The sequence below is a fragment of the Nothobranchius furzeri genome, chromosome 17 (assembly GCF_043380555.1).
Source record: "Nothobranchius furzeri strain GRZ-AD chromosome 17, NfurGRZ-RIMD1, whole genome shotgun sequence".
Classification (NCBI taxonomy): domain Eukaryota; kingdom Metazoa; phylum Chordata; class Actinopteri; order Cyprinodontiformes; family Nothobranchiidae; genus Nothobranchius; species Nothobranchius furzeri.
In genome coordinates, this window is record NC_091757.1 from 49,736,909 (window position 1) to 49,757,545 (window position 20,637).

Here is a 20,637-nt window from a genome sequence, read left to right on the forward strand (position 1 = left end):
CACGTTAGCGCTCGGAGTCGCTCGCCTCAAGAAAAACGTCCGCCTCGCCTTTTGTATAATGAAGGATCCGATCAGGAAATCCTCCGTCCTGCAGTCAGTTTCTGTGTCTGCTCTTCTCCTGAGCGGTGAGTCTGCTCTTTGAGTGTGCTTGTGTGCACGCGCGAGTGTGTGCACACATGTTAACGACTCTTTTTTTCTGACTGGGAAACTCTAAGAGCTCACGCGGGGTAGTTAACGGAGTGCTGCCAATCATTGTCTCAGTGTCGTTCTCTCGGTGCTCCAGGTAATGCCTTTTTCCCAGGTGTTTCTCCAACAGGGAATCTGGTTGAAATAAATCCCCACCCATGGTATAATTCACATTTGAAAGACACATTTTATTGCCAAGAAAGCACTTATTTTCAAACAGAGGCAAAAGTTGTTTAAGGTTTTGTCTGAAAATACATGTAGAACTTCAAATGCGTCTCACTGTATTGACGTCATCGAACCAGACACAGAGAGCAGAGGAAAAATGGCTGTAAGTTTAGCAAACTTTGAATCTTTCCCTAACACAGTTCTTATTCTTAGGTTTTAATTCGACAGACTCTTTTTTCTTTTTTCTTAGGAGGAATTTTTCTCCTTAGATGGGTTTAACCTTTTCTACGTGGCTCTTATTCATGACATATCACCTATTTTAGTGACTGCAAACATAATTTTATTCTTATTTGGATTTAATGGACTGGTGTATGGCCTTTGCATCTTTTAACAGCTACATTGTGAAAGCACTTGTCCCAATATGAAAGGCTAAGGAAACGAGCAAAGCCATTGCTATTTTAAAAGCAATATTTCATTAACAGTTCCACTGGGAATAAAAGACACCAGCCCCACAATCTGGCACAACTGGTTTCCAGTGAGAAATTCATTGAACCATTAAACCACGTAGCCGGTCCAAAGTCTGTCGAATAGATTTTATACACTTTTGAAATGAGATTTGTCTTCAGAATGTTGCGGTTTTCAGAGAAAAGGCCAAGGAACCAAAAGTCAGATGAGGGGAAAAGAAGCAGTGTTCATTTGTGAACCGATTGTACCGCTGAGCTGGTTCATACATCCAGGTGAATCCCTGCATGCCATTAGCTGCTACGCCACATTAACTTCTCCTTTCACATTGAGCCACAGTGAACAAATGGAATAAAGAAAAACAAGGAGACACGGTTCTTAATCTTACAAATTTTAACCCTTTCAATATTTTAAATGGGAAAAAAGAAAATACATTGCACAAAATATAAAAGTTCATCGGGGATTTGGCTTTTTAACGAGCCGTGAAACTCATCCAGGTGGCTGGAGACATAATTTCACCTTTTAACAAAGTCCTTTTAACAAAGTCTTCCATTTTGTCTTGCCACGGTGGAATTGGGAGGACTGGTTGAGAGGTGACAGTGTTCTAGAAGAAGAAAAAAAATACACTTTTCAGATGATGGGTGGTCATGGCGTTAATGGACCGATACTGTCTTCCAGAGGAATATTTCTCTAACAGATGGTTGCCTGGGTGGGCAAGGACGGCAGCAATTTTACTCATCTTTTTATCCACTATCTTGTCCTAAAGCACCTTGATGGAAAGTGTCTCGAAGTCAATGATCCGCTCAGTAGTGGGGCGGCACATGCTCAATCCTTGTCCTTTGAAAAAGAGAAGACTGGGATTCAGCCTAACTTTGATGTCGAGAACAAGGATGCTTTTGAGTATAAATGTGTAAAATTGGACCTGGTTGCCTTCACATTTGAAATTCAATGAATTATTATTTATTTATTTATTTATTTTTTATTTTTTTGCAAAGCACACATTTTACAACCTTTATTCTCTTTTCTGAAAACACCATCCTCTAGGTTTGATTCTTATGGATCTTCTGGATTTCAGAATTTTTTTTTTACTTACGCTGATTCTCATCAAAAAGTTGCCCATCACTTCACCAACCTTAAAAGTCTTCCCACACTATAAACTCAGTGTTTTTCAGATATTAGTAAAATCGTTGACCTCTTTGCGAGTGTGTTCACAGAATTTAGTTTTCAAGAAAAACTTGTTATAGCTTGTTATTTTGTTCAATATTTTGCACCTTCATATTTAAGCCTTGATGGAATCACTATTGCCGGAGCACTCTCACTCCTAACAGCTTTAATCAATCCAGTTAATTGCTCATATGTGACACTGCCCGTGACGACAGTGTCATCCATTTTTCCTTATCAAATAGATCATTAGGTAGATGCTTTACATACTGAAGCTCGGCACTCATGGACTCTCTCTCTCTCTCTCTCTGACATCATTAGCCGTGGTCTCAACCAAAGTGCTTTAATTAGGATTACCTTGACTTGCAATGGATCTCATTAAAAACAGATGAGTAGCAGTGAAAATACCAACACCCACATGCTGATTTTGTTATCATACAGAATAACTTTTTATATCAATCAATCAAATCAAAGATACTTTATTAATCCCAGAGGGAAATTAGAGTTTCAGTGCACACAATTCAGAGATCAGACATACATGGGCAAGACACATGACAAGAATTGGTGACTGTGGTCATTCGCAACCCTGAGTCGCGCTACCTTAATAGAGATGAGAGGGTTACATGAGGATTGGTTCAGGTGGAGGGGAAAAAAGGCACTTCAGAGTTACCCTCCACCGGGAGGGCAGCTTTGCTCTGCAAAAAAAAAAAAAACACCTCAAACATATATGCAACAGACTTCAGACAACACGTGTCCACTAGGTGGGGTGGTGGGTTGGGACTATCCCCACTTCAGTTTCTGCAGCCACGATAGAAGCAGTGCATGTCATCTCAGTGTGGATGGGGGAGGAGCATTGAGGGTTGGAGGGTTGCAGTGTCCCTGGAACGTTTCAGCGGCCTTCCCGCAGTCCCGCCCAAGCTGGGAAAGGAGACAGAGTTGAGTTGCCATAGCGACGGCACATCTCACATATCATCTGAGGGGGAGTTTTCGTTGGAGCCTTGCAGGCTTAAGGGAGCCAGATTCCGATTAGAAATTGTTTTGGGGCCAGACAGAGATAATTTCCTCTCTGTCTTACAGTTTGTTGGTCCTCAAGCTCTCAAAATCCCAATAATGGACATTAATCTATCCCAATCCGTGCTGATTTGTCCACTCTCTCCTGGATGACCTCCATCTTTTGTGCCAAAGAATGAATCTCCGCCAAAGTCCCAAGCTTACGATTCATCTTGACAATTATTTGAGTCTGTGAATTCACAGCGCGCTGCAAACCATCTCTGAGCTCCGGGATCAGGCCAATATTCCTCGACAGCTTGTTAATTTTCCGGTAAGCCAGGTAGCCTCCAAGGCAAATGAGCAGGAAACCTGACACCAACACCACGAATATCCACACGTCTTCAGAGTCTTCCACAGACAGCTGAGATAAACAAATCAAGTTCCACTGTTTCCAGGAGTCCATGATGTGTCCAACTAGGTCTGTCCCAGTGGGGCATTCGGAAGCCCCTTCTCATCGTTCTCATCGTTGAAAAAATTTTATCAATCGTGTTGAGAGACCAACTGACGAGATCCATTTAAGTTAATTTCAGTTTCCAGTTTCCAGAAAAATGTAGAAGCAGCCGTGCACCCAGCACACACAGACAGACAAAGGCCTTGAGGATAAGATATGGAGGAGAGGAGGAAAAAAAGCATCTTCACCCTCCAAGAGCCAGAAGAAGAATAGTGGTTGGTACCTAGGTTGGTGTTACTTTGATAGTATATAGTAAATCAAACATATCACAATGTATTTTTTACACATTTACAGAACATTTTAAGCATTGGTCACTCTTACGCATTCAACGACAAGCTGTATTAGTTTAACTTATTTAAACAATGCACATCGGGTAGTGGCTGTGTGATCAGGTTCTCTGAAAATAAGAGTGAGGCCATGGGTTGATAAATTAACTTAATTCTGTTACTTGATAGCTACCTGAAGGCATCACAAGATGAAGTTTAATAGCTTTAGTGCATAGTGCCCAGTTAATGGCACTACAAGAAAAGGGAAGATTGTGACTTTGAAGATGCTTCTCACTGCAACATCAGCAATCTTCTCATCTGCAACAACTGCCACTGGGAAAGTGACTCCTGCCTCGCTTCATGTAACTTGGGAAGTATCCAAGAAAGATAAGTAGTTTGTGAACGTTGAGCTGTAGTACATGTCCTGTCTACACTGAAAGTGAGTAAGCGGGTAAAAATGGAGGCACCCAGAAAGCAGATTAACAAAAATGGTGTTAAAGTTCAAGTTCACTGAGAAACAGTTTTTACTTGTTATTTTTTAAAATAATATTGGTCACTCTGAGTTTCTAATGCAGGCTAATTGCGTCTTCTACTGCTATTTTCTGCATTAACCACCCATAGAAAACAGGCAGGGAGCTTCTTGGATTAGAAAAGCCAGACATATCTGTCACAGTGGTGTGTCCAGGCCATTTAAAAGGGGGTGGCCCATGTGGGGCACTTGTCTATGAATGGGTGGCACCTATGGTTATCCCTCGCAAAATAATTATTTTTTTCATTCTAGTGAAATGGAACTCAGTGGGGTGGCCAATCTGATTTCAATGGTGGCATGTGCTACCTCAGACCACTCCCTGGACACGCCCCTGATTTGTCATATTGAAAATTAGTACCCATGGACTCACTTATCTTGGCTTGTGGCTGAGAAGAGTGTTGATTTAGCTTCCAGGAGACAGCAGAGCCCGTCTTGGCTAGTAGATGCTAACTGTTAGCATTAGCAACTCCACAACAACAGAACTCCTTCAGGACTGTTATTTGTGGAGATAAAACATCAATGTTGTAAAGCAAACGGAGACAATGGTAGTCGCATAGCTGTTATCCAATCAGAGGCTAGATGTCCGGATATCTGGAAATAAGTTTATTAATCCTGCCGTCTTCTGCTCACCTCCCCTCTGACATACTTCTAATTCCAAAAACAAGTCTGCAGATACAGCTGTTAATGAGATTTCATGATGACGGAAACTTAAAGGTGTGGAACACTCATTTATTCTATACATTTGCAGTTATCTCAGGTAGGAATGAATGCGTTGTAAGCATCGACATATATACTGGACAATTTGTGTCCATAGGCTCCAGTAATAAGTTTTTGTGCCAAAATGGGAGGTGGCTATCACCGCCATTTTTACCATGTCAAAGGTTCCGTCAAGCCCAGACAATTCCACAAAAGGGAAAAGAGGTGGAGCTGAGGGTGGGGCTTTAAAGCTGGGATCAAATGACAAGACCTGTCGAACTGAAGCGATGAAGCTACAAGCTAACCCAAAGCTAACACGGAGGTGAGAGCTAAGCTAACGGAGGTAGCTACCTAGCTACAACCGGAGTTAACTGTGCACAACACCGGAGCTTCCGAGTCAGAGATGCGCCAGGCTGACTGTTGGGTAAGACCTCTGTCAGTGCGCCCCAGGGCAGCTGTGGCTACATCGTAACTCATCACCATCAATGTGTGAATGTGTGTGTGAATGGATGAATGATACACACAAAGTTTTCTATTGCACGGAGCTCTGTGGGGTACGGGGCGTGCTTAGCAAAATAAATAAATGAAAGACGTATCACTTACATTTTATCACAGTACATGATGAGATAATCACTTTTACGTATTTCTGAAAAATCATACATAATTTCTGAAAGGGGAAAACTCTGGAAAGCTGCTTTAATTACTTTAAGGAATTTTAAAAGGTTTGCTATTCTAACTCAGATGTGTTTTGGAGGCAGTAGACATTGGGGCTACAGAGTTTTGCCTAAGGACATGTCTACACGCTCCAATCATCTGAGCTACAGTCTTCCCTAAGGGCAAATCTACTGAATGTTTTGTGCATTCAAGTTTCTAAATAGGATTATTTTTTTAGTTTTGATAAATACACTGTTGACAAGAAGAGCTGCATGTCAGATTAGCATGATGTATGAAGTCTGAACTGCCCATATCCAGTAAGAGTGAGGAATAACTGTAAATAAAAGCTGATGGATTTGGATGTTTACTGCAACTACTCATGCGGGGCGACATCACATTAGCTGCAACAGAAAAAGGAACGCTGCAAACTTGTCAGTGATGATACTTAATATTTGTGTTTACAAGAAGTTTCTATCATTTCCCATGTTTATTCCAGATCCTGTTTATCCCTTTTACAAATTTCAATGTTGCACAAGACTCCAAATGTCGTCACTCATTTGAATCTGTGTTTTCCAGACATACGAGGCATCGAGGATTTCCTGGACCGTACTTCACAACACGGAATGGATGTGTCCCTTCAGAAGGTGGAATCTAATATCAACATGATGATCACGAGTCTGTTCAGGACAATGCGTGTGGAGGAGCTGCACCGCTACAGAGACACGCTACGAAGAGCAGTGCTGTTCATGAGCCCTGCTACCGCCAAGGCTTTCATCACTGAGGTAAGGAAGAGCAAACGCAATGATACCTTCATTATGTAAACAAATGTTGCACTTAACAGTAGTAGCACAAGCTTTCTGCAGTTTTTGATCTAAATTGGATCCAAATATTTGGATGCAGGAATGTTCCAGGTAACTCCAACTGGACTGGAATTTAGCAAGAATTTATTCTCTTGTCAAGTCTAATTTAATCAGCACACCCACATTTTGTTGTCCACCAAGCAGTTTTAACATACCACTTGAGCTAAGTTATAGTGCATTTGACTTTGATGTAAGCTCACAGTCCCTATTAACCACATTACCTAAAATAATGAGGGTTTCTACTTTGGAATCCACTTAAGTATTAGTGGTTTAGCCCTGAACCTGGTATGAGAATGTAAAAATCGCCTTCAGTTCTCTTCCTCTCCTGTGGTATTTCAGGATTAATTCAAAGTGCTCTGTACAACAACCCTAAATTAAACCCGATTATATAACAGTACTGTACAATGCTTTGATTTAATTTTCATCCTTACATATGTTCCAGCCACTTACTTCCAACACCCCGGAATCTGAACCCAAACGCGTATAGACACTCACACCCCCATCTCCCATCATGCTCTTTATCTTTGTAGAAGACAATTAGAGGAGTTCCTCTGCTCTTCTGCATAAACGATATGGAGGTCATGGTTGAAAGCAATAGGCTGCAGCATTAGTTATGAATTCATAATTTGTAGTGGTAGGATAGAGCTTAATCCCATGTGTCATGTTCTCATCTCAGTTTAATTAAAAGTGACCTCGGAAAGAGCAATCACAATCTAATTTGGTTGGAGGCGTGACGGGAAGGGAGGGGTGAAAAATGAGGTGTTATGGTGTGACTTAGTGTGTGTTCGTGTTAGTGTGTATGGGGTTATTGTGTGGCTGAGGCTTTAAGTGGACCACTCTAAAGACATGAGTCTGTTTTTGGCCAAAGCAGCGGGTCTTTGACTAAGTGCCGTAAGCGTTCCCTCATCCTGAGGGAATATTTCAGTTCCGCTTTACGTGACTAATGAAGTCTAATGAGAAGTAAAAATTTAGGCTAAGCTCAAACCAGAAAACATGAGTTTTTCTTTTCTCTCTGAATTTTCAACTTTCAGTGGAAACAAAGCAACCCATACATCTCCTTGAATAAATCTGCCTTTGATCACTAGTTTTGGTTTTGTTGGTGGTTCCGCAGGATTTTTTCAAATCTGTCACATGTGGGTGCATTTGGAACGTAACAGAGGACCCTAAATGCTCAAAAGACAAAGAAGCTAACAGAAACGTGTGTGCAGCAGTTGGAAAGTATGAGAGTTGCATTATGTAGAAGAAGGGTGTGCAGAAATGTGTTCGTAGAGGAGCTTAACAGGTTATTGTGCTGTGCTGGGAAAACCTGATGGCATCTAGTGGTTGGTTTTAGAAAGACAGAGGATATGAATGAAGTCGAAACCAGAGAGAACAAATGATGCAAGTGCAGAAAAACCACAAAGTAAAGAGAAAGTATGAGTAAGAAGTGTCATGATCAATGACCACATAAAAATATTAGCGCTAAACATTTTAGCTTTAAATGTGTGGTTGACCCAAAAAAAAACAATTTTAATGATTATTTCTGATTATATTCAGTCACTGAGCTTTTCATTCAGACTGAACATAGAAATAGTCTCCTACACCGATCTCCTGCGTTAGCTTCTGATGGGAAATAGATGGTGGACTCTAGGATTTGAAAATTCTCAAAGCTACATCACACCGTCACTTAACATTTACGGACTGGCCCATCTTGGCTCATGACAGGGAGGGCTGTTGTTTTAGTGACCAGGAAACAGCAGACAATGTCCCAACCAGTGGAAGCTAACCACAAGTATTAGCAACTTTAAAGCATGGCAAGACTCTTTCAGGCTTGTGTTATTTGTGGAGATAAAACATCCAAGTCACAAGTCAGTGGTGGAGTTGCATTGTTGTTATCCAGTCGGAGGATAGATGTCCAAATATCAGGAAATGAGACTCCAAATCCTGCCGTCTACGGCCCAAACCCAATACCCTTGTGCTCTTCCATTGCATCTCATTAAGGGGCGCGAGTGAATAGGGTGTCCCGATTCTCAAGTGCGAAAGTTGACTACGCCCCTTTGCAACCATGAGTCGCACTTCACCCAAGTCTGCATTGATACAGACTTTAGAGAAGAGTATTACCCACAATCCATTGCTCTGTGTGACCTTTGAGAAGAAGGCAAAGCAAAGGCTCAAGTCCCTTTTCTGAAAATATGTATTTATTAATATTTATTCATGCTCTCAATGTTTTAGACAACAATTTAATGTAGGCAAGAATGTAAATTTTGTCAATTGTCGGTTTGGAAGTAAAGAGTTTTTACAAAAGAATGGTAAAATGGTAAATGGCCTGTATTTGATATGGCGCCTTCTAGAGTCCTGGAACCCCTCAAGGCGCTTTACAACACAATCAGTCATTCACCCATTCACACACACATTCACACACTGGTGGGGATGAGCTACGATGTAGCCACAGCTGCCCTGGGGCGCACTGACAGAGGCGAGGCTGCCGAGCACTGGCGCCACCGGTCCCTCCGACCATCACCAGCAGGCAACGTGGGTTAAGTGTCTTGCCCAAGGACACAACGACAGCGACAGACTGAGCGGGGCTCGAACCTGCAACCTTCCGATTACGGGGCGAGCACTTAACTCCTGTGCCACCGTCAAAACAAAAGAAGCACAAACGGTGACCGGCACACCGACATGCGTCGGATAGTCAGTGTCCCAATTTGGCAATTATTTGCATACTTGTGTACTACACACTCCAAGCCTTACTGCGCACTTCCTCCAAGTGCACTTCACAGTAGACCGGAATATTCTTTCCCCCCAAGAATGACTTAGAAGGCATTTATTCATACTAGAGACCATTGTAAATAGATTGAGAAAATAAGTCACCTGCACCTTTAAGTTGAAGTCCACAAAACACATCTAAGCACATTTTTTTACTTAGGTAAGTTGGTATTTAAATGCCATTATAACACACCCAATAACATGGATAAAGAGAGCCAGAAGTGAGCTTTTCTGACTATCGTTCATCTCATACAATAGGATGTGATTTACAATAATTGCTCAAAATTGCTTTAGCAGTTGCATAATATGGATTTGCTAGTTTTCATTTTACTGTGTTTGTTGTACACACATTAGTTTTTTTAGACTTTTTCTTCTTCCTTTCATAAAGTTGACAAACCAGACGTTTAATCTAATTGATTCGGACGTCATGTCGAGTCGGATTTCTGAAAGGAAGTGTTGGAAGGTGGTAAAGGCTGGTGAATAAGACTGATGATTGCAGATGTCAGCTTTTTGCTTCCTGGCAAGCTGGGTGAGAACAAGGAGGGAGACAGGCACAAACGAGCAGAAACAGACAGAAATGATGGTGTTCCCAAAGCTGAAAGGTGTTCCGAATTTTTTGGGGATTATTTTCCAAACATATAAAATAATCTACGTATGTATACCTTTATCTATATATTGTTCAAAATAATATTGATATAAATAGCAATATTTAAAAAACAAAATACAACGTTAAATGTGTACAAGTCCTTCTGTTCCTTTGCTGCCTTTACAACATGCAGCAAGAAAGGCCTTAGAAATTTCAGATGGGTGACGTTTCTCCGAGCTGTCTTAAAAAAAAAGTTTTAAAATTGATTTGCATACATTTTACATTTTTTCCAACCCTTGCACTTTCCAAACTTCTGTAAATCCCCCATGAATACACTGATCTTTAGTGCAAGGACTGTAAAATTAAAAGTCATAAAATCATAGTGAAATTGAATGGATATTTTACTTTATTTAACCAGGAATTGCAATATTCTCTTTGTATCAGAACATAAAAAACTCCAGTTTTGCAAAAAGATACTACAGCCTGCAGCTTATAGCCTTGATTCCACATTATTTTATAAAGAAATACTTTTACCATGCTTTAAAAAATACGTTGTCATAGTAAACCAGTTATTATTTTCCAGTGATTCAGGAACCATACAAGTTGCTCAATGAGCATGTGAGTTTTTAGTCCTCACAGTGACATTTGTTTTACTAGTTGTCCATGTGAACTCTTGTAATACTTTAAGAGCCTGAAATGGCTCTTCTCAGGCCCAAGGGATGTCCCGACTGCATTACCACAGCTCCTCGCTCATCTCATGACATCAGTGCATCTTTTTTCTTAATGTTAAAAAGCAGCAGATGATTTACTGAACAACAAAATAGAAGGGCTAGAACAAAAAGAATTAGCATCACGGCATAGTCGGGAATGTTACAAGAACTGGGAAAGTGCAACCTGTTTGGTTTTTGCATGATTTTTGTAACATGCAAGGGCCTTAAAAGCTCATGCAGTAAAGGTTCATTAAAAAATACAAAAAGGCCAGCTAAAGCCTTCAAAATATCCCAGTTCATGCTCAGGATAAAAATTTAAACCTGGAAATGTGCGTGATCGACTCCCTTAAATGTATTCGCCATATTCATCCTCAAGGTTTTGAACTTAACAGTCTTTTTCTGCTAATGGAGCCTTGAAACAGATGTTGTGATTCTGTCTTGCTCCATTGCCTGTGATGAATATGTATTTTCTCATCAATAGGCGGTGCATGCCTTTTCCACACTTTATAATGAATTACTTCTGATTCATTTGGACCCGGGGACCATGGAATATATGTTTGGGGAAATTGGAAATAGGAGTTGTCAGATATATTCAAAACAGGAATTTAAGCATTCTGTGATATTACATTTTAATATATGTATTGCAGTGGGATATACTATTATAGTATATCAATATCAATTACACAGAACTAGGGCATGTGTCAGCTAATTATGACATTTGTTTTATCGAAGGTGAATGCTTTCCATGTTGGCCTGACTTTAATTTACCTTCAGTCATATATATATGTGTGTGTAAATGTATATAGCCCCATGCTGATTGGTCAAATGGTGCCTTGGCGTGAACTGTCACTAGTCTGATTTCTGATGATTGGTTGGGTGAGATCTTGCAATTTTAAGAGTTGGTAAAAAGACACTCCGACATAATTTATGATGTGAATGGAGGGGTACCACATGACTGGCCAACAGAAGACTAAAATAAGTTTACCATGTTAACAGTGACTAGAAACATCTGCAGATTTGGTGATAATAATTGAGAAAGTCAGGTTTTCACTCATTGTTTGAGAAAATATGTAAGGAGAAATGGGAGAGGGAATCTCTCAGTATTGTGATATGTTTGTTTCATTTCTACCATGAGTTGTCTACCAATTAAATGTATTGATCCAATGAATAAATTAGACTCCGCAACAGTTTAGTTCCTCCTGCAATAAATAGTCTAACTCATTATTGTTTACAACTAATTTCCTTGTAAAATGTACCTATGTGCACATGGTTGCATTTTTTTCTGCTCTTAAAAAATGATACACGAAGACACACATTTTTAAGTATCTCTTATTGAAAACGAACCGTTCAGACATTTACCACTGAGCAGAGCTTTTAATCATCATCAGTTCTAGGAGATAGAAATTGCAGGTATTAGTCTAATAATAATGTGAGTGAAGTTGGATGGAGTCGTTTGTCAAATTCCGATCTCTTTCACAACAAATCTTTTGTCAGTGCTATGATGTTGCGGCAGTGGAGCGTGAGGTGCATATGTTGACCCTTATAATTATCACACACTTAGTGGAAGGGGTAAATGAAGGGAAGGTGTTCATGATGGCATGGCATGCAGAAGGTGAACCGAAGGGCATAGGTTTGGAAACAAAAGACCTGAAAAAATGGAAATGGAATTTTTGATAACAGGTAGAAAACCTTGCCAGATTCAGTGTGGAGCAAACATTATATTAAGATGGGATTTGTGGTTACTTGCCTTGGTCTGATGATGCAATACATGTATACATCTTAGTCCGGCTGAAGCCTACCCCTAAGAAAGCTAGGGTACCCAGATATCGCAGTAATAAACAACCATCCAGCTCAGCCAAGCTGTAGCTGCCTTGGGTGCTGCCCCTTCTGGAAGTGACCAGATCGCTGAAACCCTATTCTGATAATATCATGGTAAATGGCCTGTATTTGATATAGCGCCTTCTAGAGTCCTGGAACCCCCCAAGGCGCTTTACAACACAATCAGTCATTCACCCATTCACACACACATTCACACACTGGTGGGGATGAGCTACAATGTAGCCACAGCTGCCCTGGGAGGCTGCTGAGCACTGGCGCCACCGGTCCCTCCGACCACCACCAGCAGGCAACGTGGGTTAAGTGTCTTGCCCAAGGACACAACGACAGCGACAGACTGAGCGGGTCTCGAACCTGCGACCTTCCGATTGCGAGGCGAGCACTTAACTCCTGTGCCACCGTTGCCATCATCACCACCAGAGTGTGTAAATCTGACATGTAACGCCACTAAACAGTACAGTCCGAATTATATGTAATGTGCTGCAGCATTGTCATTCACTTGTTTAACTCTTCATATCCTGCTTTTACTTCATCTGCTTCACTCGCGCTAGCATCTATTTGTGACATTATAGGCCCACACAAAAGGTTGCAGATCGTCATTTATCATTGCAGAGTTGAATGCACTAATTGCAGTAATTTGGCTAACATCCCTTAGCCACACCTCAATCACAATCTGTACCGGAATCTTTATTGCCACAGCAAACAAGAGAACACTACTCACTAGTCACCATTTTCTAGATCCAAATGCATTTTATTGTCTGTGACTTCAAATGGTGTTTTTCGTTTTAGCACTGTAGTAGTTTGTCCTAAAGTTAAAGTGGTAGCAGCCGGATGTTTCTCCTTCTCTGATATTATCGAGTGGGAAAACCTCTCATACACCAGTGGTGTTCTGTTGGAAAATGCGTAACCGTGTACTGAGTGGAGTACCTAACCTCCTGAGAATGTCACCATATATGGACACACGCTTTCCTATAAAAAAAAAAAACATCCTCGCCCACTTCTCACCATAGTTTAAAGGGCAGAAGGGCTCAGCTCTATATTCCCCTTGAACTTTATCACCACACGGAGATGACATTATGCTCTTATCTTAATAAACAGGGTAGCTGTTCGTGTGTGTTGTGTGATGGCATTAAGGTTATATCTCTGCACATGGAGCTGGGAGCACAATGATTATAAGCATTACAGCTACAAGACTGAAAGGCTGTTTGTGTGTGTGTGTGTGTGTGTGTGTGTTGGTGTGTAAGACCACCACAGGTTAGTGCTATTGACTGCTACTAGCACAGGAACTAATGAGGATACAGTGTGTGTGAGTGCACACTCATGCATACATGGTGTGTGTGTGTGTGCACACACACTCATGCATGCATGATGGTGGGGTGCTTATTTCTGTAATCCCTTTTCTTTTTTGCTGTTAATGCTTGCTTTCTACCAGTATTAAAGGGATGTTAGATGTTGGCCTTTTTGCTTGTATCCAATTTACTAATTATTATTATATTATAATTAGTTTAACTCTTGATTTCTGACACCGATATAAGCCAATACCAATATATGGGCTCCCCCATCATTATAAAATGAAAAGAAAAACTAGACCACTTTAGGGAACTAACTTCTCAAATCTTCTACCATGCACACTTCAAACATTAAAGTAGCAAAATATGACAACTAATCCATTTAAGTCAGGTCAATTGTGTCAAACAAACCAAAATATCTAAAAAAAAGAACACTTTTGACATTTTGGATGAGAGAAGTAGCTGAATAGTTGGATGTTTAATATGCGCATGGTATGTAAACGTGTCATTATACTGTAAGAGTTACAAACTAAACCAATATCAATAATCTTTGCTATTACATTTTGATGTCAATATTTAGCAGTAATGCTTTGGACATTTCTACTTTATTAGTTTATCATGTTTTTGATCAAATTGTGGTCTTGAGCAGCGCTGATTGTGGATCTGCTGACTAAGCTCCAGAATTTGGCTGCTGTGACGTCCCCGGAAATGACACGACACTCTGAAAAGACTCATCTATCCATAATGTATAAATCCATCTTTTCTTTGTGTGCACTGGTTATGCCTCTTTTGGGGTTGTGACCTCTAGAGAAGGAAGGCTTCCTAGTTCTCACACCAGACTAACATGGTGCATATTTGACCACAAATAATTAACAGCATCACTGAGGCTAGCGTGTTTTACCCTCCTTGGGCTCTATGTAAGGTCAGGGGAGCACTTAGGTCCATGTATTTAGCTGCCCTCAACAGCTCCAATGGGTGGAGGGTGTAATCTTTCACCATATTGACACTTATGTTATTCCCCTTACAGCGATCAACAAGCTCATCCACCTCCTTTGTGTTCTGATTGTCTGCAGATATCTGCTACCACAAGAACACCAGATGATTAGAAACCTGACAAAATGTTAAAAAATATACCTGTGAAAATCACGTCAACTACCATGTAGGGTGAACTGATGTCCCCTGATACACGTGTCACTTCCTGTCTTGCTCATGTGGTTTCTTTAGCTTCACATGTGGCGTGCAACATTATGTTGACTTGTGCAGTGTTTCTCAACCCTGGTCCTCAGGCCACTGTCTTTCATGTTTTCCTTGTTGCCCTTTCAAACACCGGTGTGTCTCTGCTGTCACACACCTGAATTAAGTGAATGAGTGATTAACAGGCATCTGCAGCACTCGATGTCCTCCTGAGGAGGCAATATCAGGTGTGCTGAAGCAGACACGTGGAAAACATGAAGGTCAGTGTACCCTGTTGAGAAACACTGAACTAGTATAAACACCTTCTTGGGGTTCTACGACCCCCCAAGGTGCTACATAACGCAATAAGTTATCCACTCACTCACACACACATTCACACGCTGGTGATGATGAGCTACGATGCAGCCACAGCTGCCCTGGGGTGCACTGACAGAAGTGAGGCTGCTAAACACTAGCGCTAACGGTCCTTCCGACCACCGCCAGCTGGCAAGGCGGAATAAGTGTCTTGCCTAGTGACACAACAGCAGCATTCTCTGGTGTGAGCCAGGATCAAAACGGAAACCTTCAAATTACTGGACAACCCGCTCTGCCTCCTGAGCTACTGCTGTCCTGCACTGTTTCTGTGGATTGATGCCAGTGAATGCAGAACAGAAATCCAAAAAGGACATTCTGAAATGAGTCCTGTCCAGTGAGGGCAGGGTAGCTGACAGCAGCAGTATTAGATAGAGACCAGTTAAGGTTGGTTTATGCTTGACGCGTCCGCGAGGTCCGCACGGCTCCGCGCGGAAAAGTTGCGTCATTTTGACAACCACGCGCCTCCGCACGGCCCAAAATTTCCGCTACGCGCACCTCGGAAATTTTCTAATCACGCAGACGGTCGGACGCGGAAAAACATGGCGGACCGGCAAGAACTAGTGTGGCAGAGGTTCGTAAATACAGACATTTGTATGATTCAGCTCTCAGAGATCACCGTGATCAACATGTTGTAAATAATTCTTGGAGAGAAATAGCTCGCACTCTCGGAAAAGACGAGGACGCTGTTAAAAATGCTGGAATGCCATGTTGTAAACCGTAATTTATACTTCTACTATGGTGTAGTGTTGGATGCATGCCGTAGAGCTCCATGCTGCCCCCTACAGATTGGGAGAATATTGGCTCACCGCAGAGACAAGCCGCATGAACCATAAACGCTGCGAGTTGTGAAGCGCGGTCCAGCCGCGAGCCGCATCACCAAGCGGAAAGTGAATGCGTCAAGCATAAACCAAGCTTTATTCCTGTGTGCATACTGGTATAGGTCCACAGTGATTTCAGTAGCCTTTATTTAGGCCCAAACCAGCTGTTCCTGGCATTTTAGGACAAACTGGGTGAGAGCCACCAGATGGGACAATAGGTGACCTTATTAAACAGCCTGGCTAGGTGTCTACATGTAACGATGAATACAGATCAGTGTATTACCTACCATTCAATCCATGATGATGCATTTCTGGCTCTCATGCATCAACATCAACAATGAGACATAACAAAATTATAGTTTAAGTGAATTTTTGATATGTCAAAACATTGCATGCAGGGTTACATATTGCATGTTACACTATTAGTGCTATTAAAGATGTACATTTTTTAGAGTGTTGATTAAAGATGAAGGGAACCAGAATGCATGAGAAAACAAAAAGAAAGTCAGAGGACATATGATTAAATCAAAATTTCAGTGGGAAAAAAACAAGGCATAGAGAGTAAAGGAATAAACGGGAGGATCATCATGGATGAGTGACTAGCAGACAAGACACAGAAACACATGAAAAGAATAGAGCACTTCAATAAAAACCACTGAGTTACTCTTAAGTACAGTAAAGGATGAGGCTGCCGTTCCTGAAAGCGTATTATTATATACGGTTGGATGGCCACAAACAATGAAGTGGCTTTTAAGTGAAGCTTCTTTGTCTGTTTTATTTACTTATTTATTTAGCTTAGCAGGTTTTGCTTTTCATTAGCAAAACAAAAAGATGTCTTTACAAGCTTTCAGGGGATATATGAATTTGGAAAGGCAAAAATAACATCAACTCCGATGGCAACATGTGGAATGTTTAATATAACAGGTTGAACATTTGGCCCTCTTCACGCCACACCTCCAGTAGAATCAAACACTCCCCCAAAACAAATACAAACAAAAACAGATAAATCTCATTCTGTTTGTATCGAAGTAAACTTTGACATACATTTGTTTCCATACTATTTGATAATGATGCATCTTTTGTTATGAAGGTTGCAGTCTGGCGTTCACTTCGTCCTGTTTTGTATGTAATTGTATTGCACTTATTCAGCTCTTCTCCATCCATCCATCCATTTTCTGAACCCGCTTTGTCAGCGCGGGGTCGCCGGGGGTGGGGGGTCCGGTGCCTATCTCCAGCAGTCAACGGGCAATCAGGCGGGGTACGCCCTGGACAGAGAGCCAGTCCATCGCAGGGCAACACAGAGACACACTGGACAAACAATCACACACACACACTCACACCTAAGGACAATTTAGACAGACCAACCAACCTAACAGTCATGTTTTTGGACTGTGGGAGGAAGCTGGAGTACCCGGAGAGAACCCACGGATGCACAGGGAGAACATGCAAACTCCATGCAGAAAGATCCCAGGCCGGGAAGCGAACCCAGGACCTTCTTGCTGCAAGGCAACAGCTCTAACCACTGCACCACTGCGCAGCCTATTCAACTCTTTATTACTCATATTTCCTGTCACAGGTGAAAGCTGAGACAGCTTGAACTGTGTTCTGACCTCACTTGTACATCACTTAAATGGCACCCCCACAGTTTTAGCAGTTTCTGATTTACTATTTAATGCAAGAGGTTGCAGGGAGACAGCATATTTACTGCTGCTTGGTGATCTTTACTTTTCTTTCTTATGTTGCCCTTCTTGTTTCCCTTTTTGTCTTTGCTCTTCTTTACTTTTATGCTCTTTGCAGTTTTGCTTAAATTAGTAAATGATGAATTTGTAACTAGATTTTTTGTTTTTGCTAACTACTGTACATCTGCAACTACGTTTCTCAGCTTAATTTCTTTGTGATCAGACTGAGAAGAAGATAATGATCTGATAACTAAACTGACAGACTAACATGAGTTTGGTTGGTCTTGTGTAGTTGTCCTGAGCCCTTTGCATGCTGGGAATGTCCCTTTTCTGCAGCTGAAATCATTGTCTTCTTGATAACCATGCTACCCCCATGATGTCTAGGATAGAGCTCAAAGCTAAAATGGTTTGCTTGAAATGAATTTATACCAGAATTGAATCAAAGCCAGATTGCATTAGCATTTAAATAGCTGTTGCTTCGGCTCAATTCACCAATGCAGAGGGCCTAAAATGTTGTTTAACCATCCTGCAAGATGTGATTCTGTCTCTTGAAGAAGCTTATTGTTTTAACACAACTGTTTTACCTCCATGAATCGTCTCTCAGATTAAGTGTTCATGTGTGCCAAATGACCGACTTCTTCATGGGGCATCTCTGGAGCTTCCATCAATGAAAGAAGACTGCTAGTTAAATAAAATAGTTTTAAGGATTGAAACTGTGCAACAATTACTGTCACACACACATTGTGTGTTTGAAATACAAACAAGTAAAGCTGAATCAGAAATCCAATCAATTTTTTAAGGAAAATGCACAAATGCATGCTGATTTGGCGAAGCTTTTTATTTACCGGTCGATCCATGATTTAACCCTCATCTATAGTCACGGGCTTTGGGTAGAGACCCAAATAATTTAATTGTGGATACAAGCGACTGATAGAAGCGGCTTTCCCTAACCGGGTGAGAAGTTCGATCATCTGGGAGGGGCTTGCAGTAGATCTGCTGGTCGTCTACATCGAGATGAGCCAGTTGAGGCGGCTCAGGCATCTGTAGGCCTCCTGGTGAGGGGCTATGTCTCTCAGCTGGCCTGAGAACGCCTTGGGATTCCCCCGGAGAAACTGGTTTAAGTGGCTGGGGAGAGGGCGTCTGAGCTTCTCTGCTTAGGCCGCTGCCCCCACCATCCAACCCCAGAAAATAAGTTGATGGATGGATGCTTGTGTAACTTTAATCTCATTATTGGTTTGGAAATAGTAACACTATGTAACACTGAGTAAAGTGGTCGTGTTTGAGTACCAACATCACGGGTGGTGAAGAAGTTAACTAATCCTAAAAATGTGGATCATCTAAAGCTTGGTTTATGCTTGACGCGTCTGCGAGGTCCGCACGGCTCCGCGCGGCAAAATTGCGTAATTTTAATCACCACGCCCCTCCACTGCGCCTCTGCATGGCCCAAACTTTCTGCACCGCGCACCTAGGAAATTTTTTAACTACGTGGACGGTCGGACGCGGAAAAACATGGTGGACTGGCAAGAACTAGTATGGCAGAAGTTCGTAAATACAGACATTTGTATGATTCCGCTCTCAAAGATCACCGTGTTCAACATAATTCTTGGAGAGAAATAGCTCGCACTGTCGGAAAAGACGAGGACGCTGTTAAAAATACTGGAATGCCATGTTGTAAACAGTAATTTCTACTTCTACTATGGTGTAGTGTTGGATGCATGCCGTAGAGCTCCATGCTGCCCCCTACAGTTTGGGAGAATATTGGCTCACCGCAGAGACAAGCCACATGAACCATAAACGCTGCAAGTTGTGAAGCGCGTTCCATCCACGAGCCGCATCACCAAGCGGAAAGTAAATGCGTCAAGCATAAACCAAGCTTAATACGTTTAAAATTTTTTCTGACACTTAAAAAACATTTAAAGTACTTGGGTGCTTGGAATCTCCCATCATTGTCTGAAAATGTACAACTCTGTGAAAGGATGGATTCAGCTCTAATCTAATGTTTGCAGATCCATCTGCTAAAGTACTGCTAAGGACTTGGTGTCCAAATACTCATGTTTTTATTCAGCATTTTTCATTGATATGCCATCTACATGATGAAACTGCATGGGTGGGAACCAAACACGTCTTTTCCAGTTTTGCTGGTGACTCTATTAACTGATAGGGCTGCTGCTTTAAAACCATGTATTTGATGAGGTGTAGCTCCTGAATTAATAAATGGTCTGAAGCTGAAAACCACAAGTCTCTGCGCAGCTTCAGGTCAATACAGACCCTAAATCCAGTTGACCCAAACAATGGTAGCTGGTTTTTTGCATATTTAGCTTATGTTCTATTAAAATTGAGCTTTTTTCTCAATATATCTAGAAAACTCTCATGAAAGTAGTCAATATGAAAACAAAGTGGTGCCAATTTTGTAGATGCTCAGGTACAAACAATAATTTGATTCTTCCTCCAAGACTACAGATTTCTCTCAAACATCTTCAGCCAATGAAAACAAGAGAGCAGTGTAATGTTTGTCTCAGATGAACCTAAACTGTCTTTAGAGAAGAATCACTTGAAAAGGAATTGTTTTTTTATAAATTGCACTGAAATCATATAATTGTCTCACTCCATTTCATTGCTGAGAGCGTTATGTTACAGGATTTTTTACAACCCTTTTCAGATGGGTTCCTAGTATTGGAACTCAAACCCCTCCTTATCACACATTTGAGCTGAGAAAAAAAAGAAAGCCTGATTGAAAATGGTCTAAATTACCTACATTATGTCAAGCTGCAGTCTGCTCTTATCATTACCTGTTAAAACTAGAGTGCACCATGAGGTCAACCCTCCTGGCTGGAAACTTTAGCATATGTTTCAACCACCGGAGACCAGATCAGATTTGTTCATTTAGGGACATAACAGCTGCTGCACTCCGCCACATAAAACTAGTTATTTCTTTCAATGTTCATT

General features: G+C 41.4%; 1 protein-coding gene across 4 annotated transcripts in view; it reads left to right on the forward strand.

The window, feature by feature from the left end:
- grid2 (glutamate receptor, ionotropic, delta 2) overlaps nt 1–20,637 on the forward strand; it is an 812,001-nt gene that overhangs the window by 496,524 nt on the left and 294,840 nt on the right. For all 4 annotated transcript variants that reach the window (XM_070546132.1, XM_070546133.1, XM_070546131.1 and 1 more), the window contains one exon: nt 6,197–6,402. In XM_070546132.1, coding sequence (XP_070402233.1) covers nt 6,197–6,402 — 206 coding nt within the window. The remainder of the gene's footprint in view (nt 1–6,196; nt 6,403–20,637) is intronic.